Here is a 20169-nt window from a genome sequence, read left to right as displayed (position 1 = left end):
AATGAATCTTAAAGGATTTATTTTCTGTACCAACTTTCAGACCTACATATCTAGATTTTCAGTGTCAAGGTGGAACGAAACAGATGGTCAAAGAGTTTATTGGCAGACTGGGAAAAGAGTATTTAAAGTGTACACTCTGTTGCAGAAGAATAATTTGACAAGCAAGGTAGATATATTCAGAATTACTCTTAAGAGCATGTTCTATTTTTTTTTTACTTGAACAATTGTAAACATAAGAAAACGATGGTTCCTAAAAGGCTCAACCACACACACACGCAAAGTTAAGTCCAGACACACAACACAATGTCAGCTTACATGACAAGCATGTTTCGGTAAACTAATCATCATCGCACACAAGAGGCAACGCAATCAAATCAAATATACTTGGGTCCATAAGCTTGAGGAATGTGTTTTAAGAGACATCTCAGTTTAATTGGTGCTAACTGGAAGTTGCTGGGTTTCACTGTGAGTTTTTGACCAAGACATGTAAAAATGCAGGCAAGGGGGATGATAAAAGATATCACAAAGCTGTGTTTTTGTTTCACTGTGACTGCTAAGAACACGACTCATCTCTAATAGCCTCTATTCATCATGCAGGTGTCAAAAAACATCCAAATCTGAACAGTGATCCGTTCTGAGAGTTTGGTTTACATTCCACATGTCAACGTCTAAAATAACAGTACTCTGATACAGAAGAAGATTGCATTGTTAGGCAAATTTCACTACAATAATTAAAGAAAAAAAAGAAAAAAAAACATAAATATCTATTCTTATTACTGCACTCTGACTCTTAACCCATGCAGCATCAGTAGCATCAGTTTACTCCAGAGCTAGCTTTTCTGACCCGGTTCGCCTCACAAAGTTTCATTTTCACCTCTATATTTTAGCCCGACCTTAAGAGAGCACAATTATTTTACAGCGCTGAGGAAGCAGCTACATCAGCCATACAAACACAGGGATGAGGAAATTATGGAAAAACACTTAACTCATCGATATTTCAGTTTTCGCTCATTTTCGACCAACACATACAACTCAACGGCCCCGGTAAACAAAGCTACCAATGAAAATCATTTACAGTACAGTAAATGGCTAATTTGAAGAAAGCGGTAAAGCTAAATTAAAATGGGAAAGAGAAGCCATTATATATATTTTCATTTTTTCTTCCATATACTTGGAGACAGAAGTGTAGTGTAATGTTGAAAAAGCAATCAAAAAAAAAAATCCAAACACAAGAAGATGAGACATTTAAAAGCCCAACTCTATAATTACTCTTTTTAAATTAAGCTCAAAAGCTGAAGTAATTCTTTCCTATGAGTCTAGGCGCCTTCATTGAGGAGGGTCAGCAGTTTCATTCTGGCTTTCCTCGGCCATCTGGACCAGCTCGTTGACGGTGTGCAGCAGGTTGTAGCCGTGCTTCCTCAGCAGCTGCTGGTTGAGCCGCTGGTCCTTAAAGCCCATCTCCAGCAGCACGGCCATCATGGAAGGGTCCTGTCTGGCAGGGTCGATCCCTCGCTGGGAAAGAGGGGAGACAAAAAAAAAAGGCAAGGAGGAAGGGAAAAAGAGAAGAACATAAAGGGTAAATCTACACTCAACGAATCATGTTCATAGGACAAAGGTGTTTATTTGTTGTGCGGGCATCACTTTGAAATGAGTGGACCTTGTACTTATTTTGAGGAATTTTCCTTCCAAAGTGCATAAACATGTATTTTCAGTTGAAGATGTCTTCAGTATTGGATTTAGTGCTCTCCCTTCATCTTTATAAAAATGTGTGCTGTCACTAAAATCAGTTTTTGCTCTCAAATGTAATGTGTTTTGAGCATTTATACTCTCTTCATGTCTGCAGCCTTCTCCTCATGCTTGAATGTCCTCCCTCCTCAAGTAAAAGCTGTGTTGTATGGAGAGAGTAAAAGCCCCTATAATGGGAGGGATGAAAAACTAAAAAGAAACAAAACAAAGTGCTTCTGCTGTAGTCTATTAATCTGAGATGTAATTAGTGCATATGCAGGCTTTTAAACAGATGTTTTTATTAGATATTTTTCTTATAAGTGCACCGTGTGTAACTGTCTGAGGTCAGTGGTAGCTCACCATCACCTGGAGTAAATTGTGAATTACTAATAACACCCTAATAAAGCTAATCATGACAACTGTGTCACTCTACAGTCATTTGTCAGCTCGTTATTGAAAACAGGATTTTGTCCTTAACTCACCTTGTTAAATAAAATTTTAATAAATACATTTTACTGGATGGAACGAGGCAGAGCTACAGCTTTAAACTGCAAGAGAGCAAAAAATAAATAAAATCAAATCTGCAACCACGGAGATCAGACTTACAGGCACAACTCAAGAAGGGAGAGAGTTTGAGCAAGAGGAAAAAGACGCAACCTTATTTTTACTTTACTTTATTATTATTATTTTGGGTTGAAAGATTTTGAGCGGAAGCAATACATCATCTGAGACTGAAATAATCTTCCTCTTCAACTGAAAATGTAGTATTGGAGGGGAAATTCTTCAATAGGAATACAAATGTACAGAAGACAATTAGGGCCACTGGAAAAAATAAAGTCAGAATTCTGACTTTAATTTCAGAATTCTGAGAATAAAGTCAGAATTCTTTTTTTTTTCTTTAAGTGGCTCTAATCCTCTTCTGTACAAACATGCTTGGAAACAAACAGGTGTTTTCTGCCTTGAAAAAACTGGCACAAAAACTACTCTGATGTCTAATTTGATGTATTCAGATGTGTCATTGAGTATTATTGTTGCCTCTTCTCCACAAGCAAGAAAAAATCAATGTCTGCTGCTGGCTCAATAATTGTTTACATGACATATATCAACATCATGAGGTAAAGACTATTTAAATAAGAATAACATATACTTGTAGGGTATTTTAACCATATTAGAGATATGAGACAAAAAAAAAAGTCATATATTTTTTTAAATAATGGCTACAACCCCTAAAGTACTGCCAACAATTCTGGTTAGAGGCATGAGCTGGTTAAAGATATCATGGTATATGAAGATAAAAAAAAAAGTAAAATGATGTAAAAATGCTATCAGTTCAAGTTCTTGTGTACCATTACAGCAATGTCAGAAGGAAATGCTGGAATCACCAGATTTTCAGCTCTTTTAGGAGTAAACTAATGTAAACTGACAAATGTTTAGGACAAACTTGCTTCTTTATGCAGAAAAAAAAATGTCGCAACATGCACCCTTCAAAGTAAGAGCTTGATGACCTTTCTGTGTGTAAATGCATGCCGCTATGGAGACATGTTCTTCTCTATGTGGCCCTGACAAAGTCTTTGCCTTAACCTTGGTTTTAAAGCCATCGTCTTTTCACCAATCATAAACCAGAGAAACAGAGGTGGAGTTAAAGCTTTGTGCATTCTGACACTTCTAGTTTCACTTATAAACCATCCAACAGGTAAGCAAAGATAAAATAAAAGCACAAATGTCTTTAAACTTCATGAGTGAAGATTTTATTAGCCGATATGTCTAAACAGAATCAGGATAATATTAAAGAGGAACATTAATCTTAGCATTTTCAAATCATTTCTGTATAAATTTAACTCGTGGTTTTCTTTCTGATAATAAAAAGTTGCAAAATAAACAAGTGTTTAGAGTGTTTGGATCCTGAGATTAATCAGCGCTCAAATTCTTGAGTTTTTCTTGACTTGAATAAAACTGTTTTCATTTGCTTGTGCAAATAATCAAACAAGCAAATTAATAATATCTGGTAATGAAAAGCTCTCATGTTGGAAGTTCTGTATTTTAGTTATAGAGCAGACTTCTGGGTCATGTACCTGTATGGAACAGTTTGGTCCAGTGAAGAGAGCCTTATAAGCAGATGCGGCCACAGAAAGGGCCCCTTTGACAAGTCCCTCTGTGATGCCTCCTTGGCCCCTGGTGCAAACACAGTCACACTCACTGATTATACTAATTACATCTCAGGTTAACAGACTAAATTCTGTTGCAGTGCAGCATGAAAGAAAGAAAAAAGAAAAGAGACTAGAGCACAGAAATTGTAGCATAAGAAGTTTTACTCTGCTGTTTTGCACCTTGGCTGCAGCGCTTTGCCCGCTCTCGGATTGTACGCCTCAAAGGCACTGCATGCTGAGCCGGCTGATCTGGACAGACCGGATGATACTAGAAAAGGAAATAACAACCCACAAAAAAAAAAAATTCTGATTAGATGAGGAACATGAGGGGTTTTCTTTGTCTTTGTTGAAGCAACAAATCCTGAAAACCTTCGTGCTGCGTTAGTTCCTCTCTTCCTGTATTGGTCATAATGCGTTTCCTGAGTTGTCTTAGCTTCCTTTTAAAACTGAGGAACAGCTAAGTCATGTAAACACGATGAGTCTAACCAGCAGACTGAGTGGCAACGGTAAAGATAAACTGTCTGGTTTTACAGTGATAAATATGCCGCCTCTTAGTTTTATGTGCCAGCCTATGTAGTATATCTGTAATGTGGTGAGATCCAGTCACCGTGATGGTTAAACTCACCATTTAGGTGAACCCGTGGTTGTTGCGGCTCGTACGGTTCACAGGCTGGAGGACTGGGATCCCCAGCCAGATACAGCGCCTCCGATCTGAAACACAGATGGAAATTTAACCATTCGAGGCGGTGCTGCGGTGTGGCAACCATCTTCCATTTCAATAATAAGAGTTAAAGACTCTTTAAGTCCCGACTGGTCCCAGTCTAACCTGGGTGAGTAGATGACCGGTGTGGGGTGCAGAGGCTGAGGCACGACAGGCGGTGGCACCACTTCAGGCGTGAGCGTCACGGCGTCGAGCGTTTGGGACGCGCACAGCATCTGGTTCACGCTGCTGTGGATGGGCGAGACGTGGAGAGGCCAGGTGTTCCCCAGGGACTCCTCCACGGCGATGGTCTCTTCTTCCTTCCTCTCCATCAGCGGCGCCTCCCTGCATGGCTCAAAGTTGCAGGGCTCATCCTTTTCCTGCTCTTGGTCCGGGTCGGTCGAAGAAGCCGCCGTGGCGGCGGCGGCGGTGTCAGGCTGCGACATGGCGGAGCTGTACATGGACTCGCCCAGGGGCCGGCTGGTGTCGAAGCAGTCCGGGAGGACGATGATGTAGTCATCGCTGGAGGAGACGGAGGACGTCTGGCTGCTGACCTGAAGCAGAAAACCATAAAGGCTTTCAGGCTCCGCATAGGTGCTGAAAAATTATGGGTTATGAAAGCTTCTGTTTTTCTGGTTGAGACACGTATTAATGAAGTGCTTTTACAGGAAATGCTGCCAAAAATATGACTTAATATTAATTCAGACCTGTAACTAACTTTGTTTTTGAGTCAAGGGTGAATCAGAGGGAAGAGTTCAGGCCTGTTGTCGACATTCAGCATGTCAGGAGTCAAGCAGACGTGGCTGTAAACACTGACTCTATGCATACCTTTACTTACTTGATGAGAAAATTAATGTATAAATTACACTATTTATTAATTCACTGACCCTAACAGTTCATTGTTCGCACTGGATTTTGTTTATGGACATTATGGTTATTACTTTGTGTTGCTGATTACTCACATAAAATTCTAAAAGTATAGTAAAGTATGTGTCTGATAAAATGTGGAAATATTTAAAGCATGTTTATAACATTACCTCATCCCAGTCTTCTCTGGTTCTGCCTTCTTCTTTCTCACAATTCTTCTCCTTCATGTTTTGCATAGCATGCAAAACCTCTTTGTCCTCATTATCTTGATGTGAACTGATATTAAGGTTTACATTTTCGCCTCCGAGCTCAGGATCTGCCAAGTGGGGGGAAAAAACAACCAAAATAAACATCTTGGCTCAAGATGGTCCAGCTTTAAAATAAAGGAAGATTATATATTTGTTTTTTTTCCACTCACCCGGCCTTGAGTCGTCCTGTCCTTGGGTCAGTTGGTTGAAGACGGTATTTACAGGCGGCGCTAAACTCTGGATTCTATCGGCATTAATCTCCTCCTGCTTAACTTTCACCTTCTGCTTCTCCTCCACCCCGACTCCCCTCTCAAAGCCAAAGCCGGGCCCCCGGGTAACAACTGCAAGAGTTAGAAACAATGTTCAACAGAGAGAGATTAAAACACAAAATTTCCCTCTCTGGCGTTAAAACTTCAAGAGGGACCGATTGTAGCGGCTCACCCTGCGGTTTGAGGCTGCTGTGCTTGGGTCGGCGCAGGGGCCTGTGGTCCGGGGCTTCCTCCAGCGTGAGGGAGCGGATCACCGTCTCGCAGAGGAACTGAGCTCCACTGATCTCCTCCTCCTTCTCCTCGTCTTGCGCTACGGGCTCCGACATGTCTTTGGGCCTCAGTTTGACTCCTTAGAAAAATAGGGCAGAATTATGAAGGATAAAACAGTTTTAGGATCTAGTCTGAGATTTTGCTTGTTCTAGAATATGGTTTTGTTCATTCTCAGGAGCAAGAAGAAGGGATGCGGGTTGTTCTTTCTTCCAAAACACCTCTGATTTAATGAAGGGGCGTGCCCTAGCCTGCTTTTGGACATCTGTAATCCCATTTATTATGAAATTAAAACTGAATGTCATCTTGTCAATTAAAACTGAAAAAAAGACTGTTAATAAATAAATACTTAGTTAATACAATACCGGATATCATTTACTTCTTTACTTAAAGATTTGAATTTGTGTAACAACTACTCCTGTGCATTCAGACCAAACTTGCAACATTATTGGACTGTAACTGTAGGCCGCCCAAAATAATTGGGAGAGACAAACCCGTGCTGAACGCTCCACCTCCCCTTGGCATGAGTATATTTCAGAGAAACAAATGCAGGGATTAGCAACTAAGGGTTCTAATTGCAGGCCTTGAAAGAAACTTTCTATTATTTGACTGAATAGCAAAATAAATTTCCAGAATAACTTAAAAATTTCTTTGAACATAAACACCTGTTTGTGTTTAAAACGTTCAATTATCCCAAAACAGAGAATAGCTCACCGAAGAGTTTACGGACTCCTGTGATCTCTGACTCGTCCTTCGTCTGTGAAGTCATTGTCCTTTCCAACAAAGATGAATCATTGGGGAGGGGGGAAATGCAGGGGGTCAAAGCTGGAACAAAAACAGAAAGAAAAAAAAAAACAATATTAAAATATATATTCAAGTTCAGGGTTGAGTTTTTCAGCACTTTGACTCACCGACAGGAGTGTTGTTGGGGACTTTTTCCAGCTCTTGCACAATATTTATGTCCAGCAACTCAAATGAAAGCAGATCCTAAAAAAAAGAGTAAACAGAACAATGATTCTTCAAATTCAAATTACTGTGGTGTAGTGGAGACATTTTCAGGTGACATTGTGTTTACAGATGTGCTCCGCCTCCCACACAGCCTCTGAAAGACCAGATTCCCCATTACAGATGATGGACATTCAATCCAGTTGCTATGAGACCTTCTGTGGGTTAGTACACCTTTGCTTCTCAGGATTCATCTGATTTCGGAGTTTACTATGACATTTAAGTCACTGTCCTAATTTAATCAGCTGCTTGATAAATTGGCCGACTTCTATTACGGCTAGGAGTAGAACAAGAAAAAAATACTTGGAAACCTGTTTTAAGGAGACCAAAACGAGAAAATTTGCGGTGAGAAATCAACATAATGGTTTTATTTTTACTACATGGGTAATAAAATAGCGTATGAATGTATCATTGTCACAAAAACACAGACCAAAGATTTGACTGTTAATATGAATATATTCACATGTTTGTGTAAAAAGTCACACAAACAGTGGTAGCAAAAAAGAAAAGTATAAACTTCTGAGACTTTTCTGTACACTGAACTGCGCTACCATTCTTATTTCTGTTTGATCAGCGCACGACTTGAAAATGACGTGACAGAAAATAGCTTCACGTTGCGTGAGCACCTGTGCGGTCAGCAGGTCGACTGATGGGAAGTAGAAGTCTTCTTGGGGGAGGTCTGCAGTGAAGGCAGAACCACTCTCCTTGGGTGTCACCTCCTTCTCTGCCGGCTTCACCTCCTCCTTCTAAAGCACAAACAGGATGGCCGTCAGTGGTATCACCATAACAAGCAAATACTTTTAAATCTTCGTTGACATTTCCAGTTATTTTTATAATAATAAAAAAATCCTGTTCATTTTATTTATCTATTATCTATTTTTGTTTTTTTAGGGGGGGACACAAAAGTTGTAATACAAAGAATAAAAGGATACAACAGCTTTGCTAAAGTTCTGAGTCAGTCCTTAATTTTTCTGCATTTTCCTTCAAAGCAGCCAAATTTTGGTTTTTTTTAAGCTTTTATGCAACACTTCTCCAAGCTTTCTGAAGGACTTAAATAATTTTAAATCCTGGCTGATTTTGTTTTACACATTTTCAGCTCAGTATCTGATCAATATCAGAGGAGTTTTATTGGTTCAGCAACTTCAACTTAAATCTATGAATCATTCAAGCACAGAAATAACCAAAGACTCAGAGGAATAACCAGTGTTGGGTTTACTGCATAACGGCTAATTTAGGCTCCCTTTACACCAAATTGCAAATTCCTGTGTGAAGGCGATTGAGCGACTGCTCTATCACCAAATAGTTTTTTTTTGCCACTGCTTCCAAGGCCATATCACAATGCTACTGCTACAGGGACAACCTTCTCTGCACTAGGATATTATCCTCACAATCTGTGGATATTCCATATATATAAAAGAGGTTTCTGCACCTCCACCATCAGTTTTAGCCATGCTGTGGGGGAGGAAACAGTCAGCTGATCAGCCGGGTATAAAAGGATGCAGGGGATTGGGCTAGTGCAGTAAGATGGAGGCATGCACACAAAAGTCTCACTGATCAATATGAGCTGATCACACCAAAGATCTGAATCCTTTATTTGTTTTTCAGGAGTTCCATGGTCACCCAGAAGACCTGTTTGCGGCCATTTTGATGGAGAGCTCATGGGCCTGAGGATGCCATCCATCCATCTTTCACTTAATCCGGGAACATCTCATGGGAGAAACAGTCTTAGTAGAGAAGCTGTCGTCCCTCTCCCCGGCCACTTGGGCCACCTCCTCCAGGGGACTGAGTTTCTCACCATATCTCTAAGAGAGAACCCAGACATTCTGCAGGGGAACCCCTTAGCACCTGCCTGTTGTCCGCGATCTCAATATTTTGTTCACTACCCAAAGCTTTTGACCATAGATGAGGGTAGAAACGTAGATTGGCGTGTAGATCTTTGGGTTCAGCTCTCTTTTCACCACACCAGACCAGTCTCATGTATTCAGGTGCTGCTGCTTCCAATCTTCTCCTTTTGTGCAAGTTCAACATCTCTGAACTCTGAACCCTGACACTCCATCATACATAATGTGGAGCACACTGCCTGCCAACTCCAGTCCTCAAGAGCTAATGTCCAGTAACTTTCAGATGCATCATTGCTCCAACACACCTGAATAATATCAATGGATCGTTACTAAGACTTTGCCACACTTGATGCCATGCTGAAGGGCATCAAGTTACTTGACTCAGCTGTGTTGAAGCAAGGACGTATGTAACAGTTGCAGGGCATTAGTTCCAAAGAACTGCAGTTGGAGACTCCTGATCTAGACCTTCCCAAACTGTTGATGTTCTAATGTTCGTGTCATTAATTTTTAATGTCAGAGTGTGATCCAAGTCCGGTGTGAAGCAAAGAATTATCTTATAAATGAATAATCGGGCATTTTGTTACCATCAATGACTCGTCATTTTTTAGTAAAATCTATTAAATAGTTTTCAATAATAAAATTAGTATTGTAGGACCTACAAGGTGATTCCCAAATCACAATTAGCTTAAATGTATACAGCAGTTGGTTAGCTAAAGGATTCTTTGTCAAGTCTTAGCTGGATTTCCCCATCCACTTGCTTAAAACAGAACTTTCAAATACAGTTAATCTGAGGTAGACAGTTGGAAGGCTGAGCACTTCAGAATGCTTGGAGAGCTGCCGTTTAAAATCAACTGAAAAGGTCATAGGACAGTTGGGCTCCTTGGTAGGAAAACATGAAGACATTCTGGGTGATTTAATCTAAATATTTATGTAAACAGATGTTACAGTAGGTGATGTCACCGCGTATGAGACTTGCCAATCGCTTGCTTTGGTGCCCGAGCCCGTTGCGGCTGCTGCCAGAGTCGACCACAATGCTGCACCAGACCCGCGGGCCGAACTGACAGCCGCAGTGCGCCAGCCGCCAGTGGGAGGTGTACATCCCCTCCATGACGGGAGCAACAAAGGCCACACTGACCACGCCCACTTGTCCCGGAAGCAGCAGGGGCACTGGAACCTCTCTCCTCTCCTCCGACGCCAAGCCGAGGTTTCCCCACATGAACACTAGCTGCGTGCACGCACACACACATACACAGAACACAAAATAGGAATACACATGCGAAAAAGCACAAAGAAAGACAAAGAGCATGCAAACCAGAGTAAACACAACAGAAAATAAATAAATAAATAATCATGCGTTCATACTGAGAGGGCAACACTTATTTTACATCCAGACAAAGACTTAGAAACTTGAACCACATAAACCTAACTAGATTAAATAAGAAACAACACTGGATAAATACAGGTGCCTCTAAATAAATTTAAATATCATTGAAAAGTTACATTTATTTCAGTGATTCCGTTTAAGAAAAGAAACTAAACAGATCTATTCCACAGAGAATGACATAGTTCTAAGTTTTATCTTAGTTAGTTTGGATAATTATGGCTCGCAGCTAATGTAACTATTACTCACATAAACAGATTAGCTGGCTGTTCATGGATTGCTTTATGAAAAGTGTGGTGGATGGGAAAAGTGTGATATAAAAAAAAAAAGTTAAGCTGATTGGGAGAGAATCGCAAGTAGTGGACTGTGACTGGAGTCAGAGCTTCAAGAGCCACCACACACTCATGTATTCAGAACATAGGGTACACATCTCCCATTCCTTGTGTTAACCTGCCCCTGAACAAGAGACGACATCAGAGGTGTCTCACCTGGACTAAAGATAAAAGAGGCTTGGTCCAAAGTCATCTGTTCAGAAGAAAGCTGCATTTTATTCGAAAATCATGGTCCAAGAATCTGGAGAAAGATTAGAGAGGGACAGAATCCAAGTTGCTTCTTCCAGTCAGTGATGATTTAGGATGCCTCTGTCATCTGCTGCTGTTGGTCCTCTGGTCCACCGTCATCTACCAGAATACTTCATGCGTCCCTCTGCTGACAAGCTTTATTGAGATACTGATTTTTAGTCTAGTAGGACTTGGTACCTGCCCATACAGCCAAATGCACCAACACCTGCTTTAATGATAATGGTATTTATGTGTTTGGCCTAAATCTCAGAGAATCCATAGAGTATTGTTAAGCATAGGCTTGCATGAAATTAGAAAATCATGCAATGGTAACGATTGTAATGATGGTGTCCGTAGTGATAAATCCACATTTTTTCACAATCTTCTCTCCTTCAACTTCCAGTGCGTCCATCCTAGGCGATGCAATCAGGGGATCTACACTGCATCTCCTGCAGTGAAGCTTCATCCAACAAGCTGAATATCTTGTTACCATCCCAAATGATGATTCATGATACTTGGAAGATGTCAGAAAATAATTAGTCCATTCCCAGCATGTCGTTGCAGTATTGGTACCGATGTTACAATGCTGATATGTTGAGCTGCTTTAGCCAAGAGGAAAATGAGAGACACCAAACCCAACAATGCAGATGAGCTGCAGCAAAGAAACCTGGGATTCCTTGAATACATCAGCAGAGCCACAGGCTGAATGACTCCATGCCATGCTGCATTGATGCATTAATTCATGCAACGGATGCTCCGCCAAGTATTGCGTGCATACACTCTACAGCACATGAACATACTTTGTAGAAGGCCCACATGTCTTTATTTAAAAAAGATTTGCTAACTGAATTTCGAGCTTTCATTAGCTGTAAGCCATACTCATTTAATTTTACAGAAATAAACATTTAAAAAGTATTACTCTATGTGTAATAAATATATTTGATATACATTTTTTTCTCTCTAAAACTGAATTACTGAAACAAATACAATTTTGAAAGATATTCAAATTTACTGAGATGCACCTGTAAGCCTGGTAGATTTTAGTAAATCAAGAGAAAGAAACAAGTTAAAAGGAGAATAAAAGTATTAAAGTGGGACGAGTTAAAAGGAGAATAAAAGTATTAAAGTGGGAGGTGTGGAGGGCATAGAGAGAGAGAAGGAGAGTGGAGCCTGGTCTCTCGATGAGTGGGAGGTGTACCTTGGTCTCTGAAGTCCAGCTGATTGTGCCCGAGTTCTTCATCTTCCAGTATTTGATGAACTTGGTACCAGGCTCCAGACGGGTGTTATCAGGCAGATTTTCATCCAGAAACAAGGCAGCCATAGTGGGCACCAAGGACGTGTGCGAGACCCCGGGACCCCTAGTTTCAAGTGTACAGAGCATTGTTGAAAAAAAGCCCTGGTTTCTCTATAATACGCATCTCTTTTGTTTCTCTACGAATCAAAAAAAAGCAGGACCCCAGATTTTTTTTTTTTTTTTTTTTTTTGCAGCTCAAAAGCAAATTTTTCTTTTTTTTTTCTAGAAAATCTATGAAGCAGCAGCAACAGTTTTCACATTGAGGTAGTTCCAACATTTGCCACCACCCCAGAGCAGCCAGCGAAAACACTCATACAGACTAGATTACAAAGATGGCATATTTTTGATTTCTTTTCTTGGAAAAAAAAGACTTTTTGCATCCATGCTGGGCTAGAGGTACCCAGCACTGTCGGACGCCCTTCCAAGGTGGCGCTTACTCTGGACTGGAGGCCTGGGGGTCGGGGACCGGGGCTGGGATGTGACCTGGGTCTGTAGCGGGACCTGAGGCTGATTCTGAGGCAGCGGGAGGAGGCAGCGCCGGGAACTGGGTGGATGTGGACGCCATGTTTGCCAGGCTGGCTCTGTCTGAGGTACATGGTCCGCTCCATTGCATCCCCCTCTTCTCCAGCCTCAGTTTCTTCTTGATTTCCTTCACCTCTGCTTTCAGCTGCCTTCTTTCAGCTTTGAGGCGCTGTCTCTCGGCCTTGCGCACAGTCCTGTCTCCTCGCCTTGGGAACCTGGTTTAAAATGTCATCAGGAACACCTATTTGTTGACTATCAAAAGTTTGCTTTCCAAAAAAAAAAAAAAAAACAGAACACATATTTTGCCTTGTCTTCACCTTTAATAATGTAGATGCTACAGCAAGAACTAGCACTCTCTTTCAAATCTACATCAAGAAAGTAGTAGCTTTGGATGAGCCTCAGTTTTTAAAGGTTTACCTAAACTCTCCCGACATTCCATGCTCGGGGATGGAGAGAGGCGTCTTGGTTCTCACCAGGCTGTGGCTCGGATCATGGCTGTGTCTGCACATCTCACACAGGATGCAGGATGGGCACACACTGGCAAGGAAACAGCACAAAAAAAAATCACTATGCATGCTCAAAAAAGTGTAAAAGAAAAAAAAACACTTTAGCAGAAATAGCTGAAGGTTGATCTCGCTGAAAATGTCCATGCATATTTCCTACATATTTGGAGTGGAGGGTAAAGCATTTACCCACTATTGTAGAAACTATTACTTATTACTTAAAAATAAATAATAGTTTGATTTATAAGAAAAAAAATATTTAAAAAGCTAACTTGTGAAATAGTTATTTTGTCCATAATAAATTAATAATTACCTGTAATTTATATAAGGAGGGCTAAGCTCAATTCCACCCATCATACCCACATCTGATTACTGCCTGGTCTGCAAAACTCAAGAAGTCACCTAAATATATCCTGTCTGGAAACTTGAAGTAGACTAAGTAAGCTATAATAAAGAAACGCACCATGCTCCAGTTTAAAGGAATTCATGGAAAGGGGTGAATTTTAGCAATTACGCAAAGAAGAGAACACTAACGTGTGATGTCAGTTGTCGTTGCAAAGTGTGGCGCAAATAGTTATTAGGTTTACATTGTCATATAGCGCAGTGTTGGTTTGGAGAGATTTATTTCCTCCTATTCCAAAACTTTTTTTTATTTATCAAGTTATGTTTTGACTGATTTAACTTTTTTTGATGATCTGAAACATTTAAGGATAACAACAAAGAAGAAACCTATCAATCCTTTTTCCAGTACTGGAACTACTTTCATCAATTACCTTGAAAATTCCCTTGAAGGAATCAAATTCATCCTTCAGAACTTATTTTTGATAGCATAGACATATCAATCCGCTACACCCAACCGCCCCACCCTAATGCCTACCTGCATTTGTAAGCCCCCTCAGAGGTGAGCTTGTTGCAGGTGCTGCAGTTTGGGGTGTACCCGAGCGATCCGTTAGAGGTGGAGGGGCCCGGTCGGGGCCCTATAGGTCCTTCAATGACCCTAATGTCCTCTTGGAGCCCGTCGGAGGATTTGTGAGTACAACACTGGCCGGAGAAGTCGTTGCACATCCGTTCCACCACCTCCTTTACAACTTCGTCCTTAAACTAGAGCCCAAGAAAATAAAGTTTTAATAGTCTGAGGAAAATGTTTTTCACAAATCTTTTTTTTCCTCAATAATGCTTACCTTCTCCATGTACGATCTGAACCACATAGGAGGAGGATCATCATCAGGTTTATTCCCCTTGTTTTCTTTTACAGCTCCCTGTAAGCAGAAACCAGAAACATAATCACATCTTAAACGTTAGATAAGTGATATTAAATGACAGAGATACAGAGAACTGGAGTCGTTTTCACTGACTCCTCCTTGTGGCATAAAGTCAACAGATTATAACCAATAACAGAAAATTGGAAGAAGACAAAAGATGGGTTTTCTTACGCTTTCTCGCTCTGGAGTGATCTGAGTGCCTTTGTCCACGGCTTTAACTCTTGACGGGTAAGGTGGAGCAGGTCGGAGGTCTCCTTTAAGCTCCTTCACCTCCGCCTTCAGAGGACCGCCGCATGCCTGGCCTTTCATCTTGTACACATTCATGTGCAGCTGGTTCCCCTGCTTCTCTGCACTCTGAGAGGGACAGTAATGAACATTAAACAACAAATTGAAGGCAAGAATGACAACATATACAAAGAGAAAGTTTTTGCAGTAAAACATATCTAAGCTGCTTTTATTGTGCTGTAACATAAAACCAGTGCACACTTAAATGTTCATACCCTTTGAAACTTTTTACATTTGGTGACTTTACATCTAAAAAAATTCTACCACCATGTATTTTATCTTGTGGTGAAGAACTGTCAAGTTTAATGAAAAGGATAGCAAGTTGTGCACTCCACAAATCTGGAATTCATGGGAAAGAAAGCCACTAGTGGAGGGAGTCCATATGAAGGCCAGTCTACAGTTTGCAACAAGTCATGTGGAAGAAAATCCTCTGATCAGTGAGTACTTTTGTTGGGCCTACAAGCAAAAAAGTACAGTCTTTCAGAAGATGGAAAAAAACACTTGACAGTCAGAGAGCTACAAAACAAGGATTCAGATGAAAGCACATGCTTGGGCTGGAAAGTCCAGACTTAAATCCAATTAAGAATCTGTGACAAAGACCCTTCATTAAATCTGGCTGAGCTTGAGCCATTTGGAAAGGAAGAATGTGAAAGGATTTCAATATGTAGATATGAAAAGCTCATAGGATTATACCTCAAAAGACTTGCAACTGTAACCTTAACCAAAGGTGATTCAACAAAATATTGACTCAGAACACAAATGCTTGCCTCAATTTCATTTTCATATTTTTATAAGCAAACCATCTTGATTACATTTTTGTTCCTTTCACTTTCTAATTATGCACAGCTTCCAGTTGGTCTATGGCTTGAAATCCAGACGAAATACGCTGAAACCCGAGACTGTTAAAAGGTTCAAAGAGAATGTATCCCTTTGCAGCGTGCTGTATGTTACCAGCCCCCTTTATCACATAATTAAGGAAAAGCAAAGAAAACATGTAGTGCCACTCAGCCAATAATTTCCAAGAATATCCGGCAGTGTTGCAATACCTTGATTGCTTCTTCATATTCATCTGCAAAACAAAAACATGTCAGTGTATTATCAACATGTTACTCAAGTGCCATGACGAAAAACCAACAATGATTACTATTCTTACCTTGACTGTTTATGCAGATCTGAAAGAAAACATAAATAGGATCAGAATGAAATAAGTCACTAACTTTCATTATTGTCAAAAATAAATACACTATTAACTACAGTTTGCAGTTCTTAGCCATATGCAAAGCAACCAGGCTGAGTCAGTTCCTCAAAGACCAAGGTCGTGGTCCTTAACTAGAAAACATTGGACTACTCTATCAGACTCCGGACTCACTGGAGAGACTATATGTAACTTTTGGCCTGAGAACACATTGGGATTGCCCAGAATAAGCTGGACAGTATTTAACTGGACCAGTTAATGTACCCAATCTCGGATAAATTGAAGACAATGGATGAGTTGAACTGCCTTATATATTTTTGCCATTGATTCAACCCGGTGTCTGAAACCTTCCTTAGAGATTTTGGTGCTTATTAATTAACGTAGCAAACAAACAGTTGGGAGGCAGATTTTACATCTATGGTGTAAATCTTCTGAATTTGGTGGAATATGTTGGATTGAGATATGGGGACTGGGATGGCCGTTAGAGTACAGCAAGTTTATTGTCATGATGAACATGACCCACAACGATATAGACCAAGTATATTTTACTATTTGAGCAATGCTCAGTTGGTAATAATGAGTTCAAACTATGCCATGCAAATGTCTCCCACACTACTACACCACCAGCAGCAACAACAGCCTGAAACACCAACATAAGGCAGGACGGACTCAAGCAGAAATTTATTCTAATTTCTGGGTCTATGATCTGAATGTTGCAGCTGAAATAAAACCTCATCAGATCAGGAAACATTCTTAGAATCCATTATTTTCCAGTCATGGTGAATCTGTCTGAACTGTGTACCTCTATTTTGTATCAACTAGATTTGGGACAGTCTCAAAGTATACCTAGAGTTTAAAAAGTTGCTCCATTAAAATGGCAAATTTTGCTGTTCCCACAGTTAGAAGTCCTTTTAATCAGGCTCTATGGGGCCTAAAGCACTTTATATCCCAAATGTGACACAGGTAACATAATTATACCAATAATAGATACATTAGATTATATTAGCAGCTACAGGAACGGTCTGATGAAAAGTACTGACAATGTGAACATTTCATACATTTTTACAATTTTTCTCTCATCTCAATGATGAGCTAAAACCTGGTATATTTACTTGAAGATATATTGTGAGGATCTTATCACATCTCATGTCCAGTACCCATATTTTAACATTTTGTCCTTTTATTTCCTTTTGCTTATCCTTTTATGTCACTTAGATGTTGATTTTGATTTATTAAGGCCATAAATATGCATATGATTGTTTGAATTTCATACATTGTTCAAGCTACAATATTATTTTGTGAAAACTCAATTTTAAATCCTATTTCCAATTACTGGGCTTCTGATCCTCATTGAAGATCAGTCAACTTTAATGAGATTTGGCAGATTATCATCTCCTCATATAGAAACATTATTTTGACCCACCTCCATATGTGTTGGTTTCATCTAACCTCTGTTCTTGTCAGCAGACCACAAGCAGATTAAAGAAAATGTTCTTTTCCACCCCTTTAATTGGTTTTTGGCACTTGTAGGCTTTATTCACAATTTAACAGTAAGTGCGAAGAGAGAGAAGAGTAGGACACATGCAGCAACGGTCTCAAGGTCGGGAATCAAACCCAGGACGGCTGTGTCTAGAACTGTAGCTTCTGTATATGAGGCTAGCACTTTAACAATACACATACACCTAACGGTCATTTTCAAAATTTCCCCACGGTCTATTTAAAGTGAGCTATTTGTAGCCACATGACTTTAGTTAGAAATCACTAAATTGTGTCACTGTTTGTCATTCTCAAGAACTTACTTAATTAACATCAGTGGCTTGGCATCACACCTCAAATAGTTGAGATTGTTTTTTGTCATTTTAAACAAGCTGGTCTAATGCTGGTGCGCTATCATGTCTGTCAAAGAAAAACAAAAAAAACACACAAACTGTTCCTGACTATGACGTAATTAGGACATGGGTGGGGCAGAGTCACATGCTGTAGGCTGAACTATGAACTGTACCATCACTGGGTAGGAATGGGGTTTAATATTATTGTCTTGGCTTAATTTTTGTGTATTCTTTCTTTTTTGTCTGGTGGTCTGATCAATCATTATTCACCCTTTGTCTCAATGTGACATCAGCTTGTTGATGTCACATTGAGATAACTTGTAGTTGTACCTGCTCTGAACTTGGTTTGGTTACTTTGGTCTCTTATCCACCCAGTGACTTGTAATTGCTAGAACTGCTTTAAGAAATAAAACCTTTCTGTAATATTTAAATGTTTAGAAATGAAAAAAAAAAAAAAATCTGAAAATATCAGACCGCCAAAATGTTAATGTCTTCTAAAAGGGTTTTATGTGATAGACCAAGAAAATGACGTATGTAACTGTGGAACTGAATTAAAATAATACACAGTTAGAATACATTTCCTAATTAAAATGGATTCTAACCATTTATTTTTTCAGCTCATCTAATCAGTAAGTAGAGTCCAACTGTATATAAATTAATCTCATTATCAGCACAGCTTTGTGAAGGCCTCAGGGGCTTATAAGTGAACAAACATGTAAAGATCAAAGAACACAGCAGATATGGTGACTCTGGAGGAGCTGCAGACATCCTCAACTCCAGTGAAGAATCCATTAATAGGACAACTATTAGTAATGCACTCCACAAGTGTAGGGCAAACATGAAATGTTGTGCAAATAAATAAGGGGCAACTGCTTCTGTCATAGCCCATAAGAAAAAAAAAAAATTCTACTTCAACTTTATAATTACATCCTGCTTCTTTGTGTTGGCCTGTTTCATAAAACCCAATAAAATACATTGAATGTTGCATTTGTAAAACAACAAAAAGAAGAAAATGTTAAGGGGCTTTAATACGTTTGGCATAATTTACATACATGTCTCTGGTGAACATGGGTATCAAATTCACCAGTGAGTGTTTTTAAAATTTTAAAATTAACAATTTACTCACGTCATAATGGCTTTAAATACGTAAAAATATATAATAAAATAGAAAACTATATACCACATATGTAACATATTTATTTCTGTATGTGTTATTGTAGTTGTCTATTAGCGATCGAATACTTCCTGGTAAGGTTCGCCATGAGTCTTACCTCTTCATTATCTTCATCAAAGTATTTAACTTGAAAGTGGTTGATCCCAAATGACGCTTTGATCTGAAATGTAAAACGTGAAGGAGTTATTATCCAATCCACAGAAAACAGTGCCTTAAAAAAATCAGCTATTCACACACGCACAACAAACCCTCAATAATGGACATTTCAGGCTGAGAAATGTTACACATCGACAGCTGGAAAATGGATGTATGAACAAAAGGTTTATTCTCAAAACAAGCTAAGCACATTCTCCTTTAAAATGACCAGCTCTGCACACATCTTTAGTTGACCGAATCGCCCGTCCTTCAGGTGATCTGCTGTTTACGTGTCTGCTAGGCCATTTCTGGGCCTGCTCTTCCCCAAACTGCGCCAGCTTTTTTCCCCTCCAGCAGCTTACCCAGGCTTCCACGGACTCCCACTCCAATTTGTCCACATCCTGAGCCAGGAATCTCTTCACATTCCCGCGAAAATTGACTTTAATCGTGACGGGGAGACCCATGACGGCCGTCTAAAGCGTATTTAACGGCTTTCATTTGAGGTGACGTCGGCCTGCTTGATCCCTTCTGCCCTCGACTGTCTTCTCTTGTTTACATCGTCAACTGCGTCACGAGTAGACTGTGACGACACTGCCCTCTCTTCTTCTGTAAATTGGTTTACATTTACCGCCGCCTGTTGGACTGGAGTATGTAAAAATGAAATAAAATAAAATAATAATAATAAAAAAATTTAATTAAAATAATATAAAATAAAAGAAAAAATAAAGTGGTAGTAGAATGCAACATAATTTATTGTCACTTATACAAATATATTGTTGTACAAGAACGTTGGAATTATTTTGCGTTTCTCCAACTCAAGAACAGTAGAAGTTTAAAAATAGAGAATTCATGCATGTACAATAAAATGGACACAAAAAGAAAAACAACATCCTCTCAAAAAATAAATTAAAGTTTACATTTCAATCTAAAGGTTTTTTTCATATCAAGAACTACAAACAC

At 39.6% G+C, this 20169-nt stretch overlaps 1 protein-coding gene across 5 annotated transcripts; it reads right to left on the bottom strand.

Moving 5' to 3' along the window:
* Nucleotides 1-2: 2 nt before the first annotated feature.
* On the bottom strand, nt 3-19799 carry nbr1a (NBR1 autophagy cargo receptor a). Of its 5 annotated transcripts, XM_028030196.1 has the most exons (22): nt 19572-19673; nt 19172-19234; nt 16030-16048; nt 15923-15945; nt 14763-14945; nt 14511-14588; nt 14207-14430; nt 13244-13363; nt 12742-13041; nt 12209-12368; nt 10046-10294; nt 7855-7974; nt 7135-7210; nt 6938-7048; nt 6129-6305; nt 5858-6028; nt 5610-5755; nt 4699-5126; nt 4498-4583; nt 4053-4140; nt 3798-3897; nt 3-1512 (listed from the first exon to the last, which is right to left on the bottom strand). In XM_028030196.1, exons 1-22 carry the CDS (start codon nt 19671-19673, stop codon nt 1327-1329), a joined length of 3210 nt encoding a protein of 1069 aa, XP_027885997.1. In that variant the 3' UTR covers nt 3-1326. The 5 variants fall into 5 exon arrangements, with proteins under 5 accessions (XP_027885997.1, XP_027885999.1, XP_027886001.1 ...); XM_028030198.1 differs by lacking the exon at nt 10046-10294 and having other exon boundaries at nt 19572-19799; XM_028030200.1 differs by lacking the exon at nt 12742-13041 and having other exon boundaries at nt 19572-19799.
* Between the last annotated feature and the right edge of the window lie 370 nt (nt 19800-20169).

Source organism: Xiphophorus couchianus, chromosome 10 (assembly GCF_001444195.1).
Source record: "Xiphophorus couchianus chromosome 10, X_couchianus-1.0, whole genome shotgun sequence".
In the NCBI taxonomy this organism is placed as follows: domain Eukaryota; kingdom Metazoa; phylum Chordata; class Actinopteri; order Cyprinodontiformes; family Poeciliidae; genus Xiphophorus; species Xiphophorus couchianus.
This window is presented reverse-complemented; position numbering and strand designations above follow the sequence as displayed.

What these genes read in the sequence shown, in the direction of transcription:
- nbr1a (XM_028030196.1), bottom strand. Translation starts at nt 19,673, where the DNA reads ATGGGTCTCCCCGTCACGATTAAAGTCAATTTTCGCGGGAATGTGAAG. An exon ending in CAGCAGCCTCAAACCGCAGG is followed by an intron (nt 6,029 to 6,128) that starts GTGAGCCGCTAC and finishes TAACTCTTGCAG; the next exon opens with TTGTTACCCGGGGGCCCGGC. An exon ending in GGCAAAGCGCTGCAGCCAAG is followed by an intron (nt 3,898 to 4,052) that starts GTGCAAAACAGC and finishes TGTTTGCACCAG; the next exon opens with GGGCCAAGGAGGCATCACAG.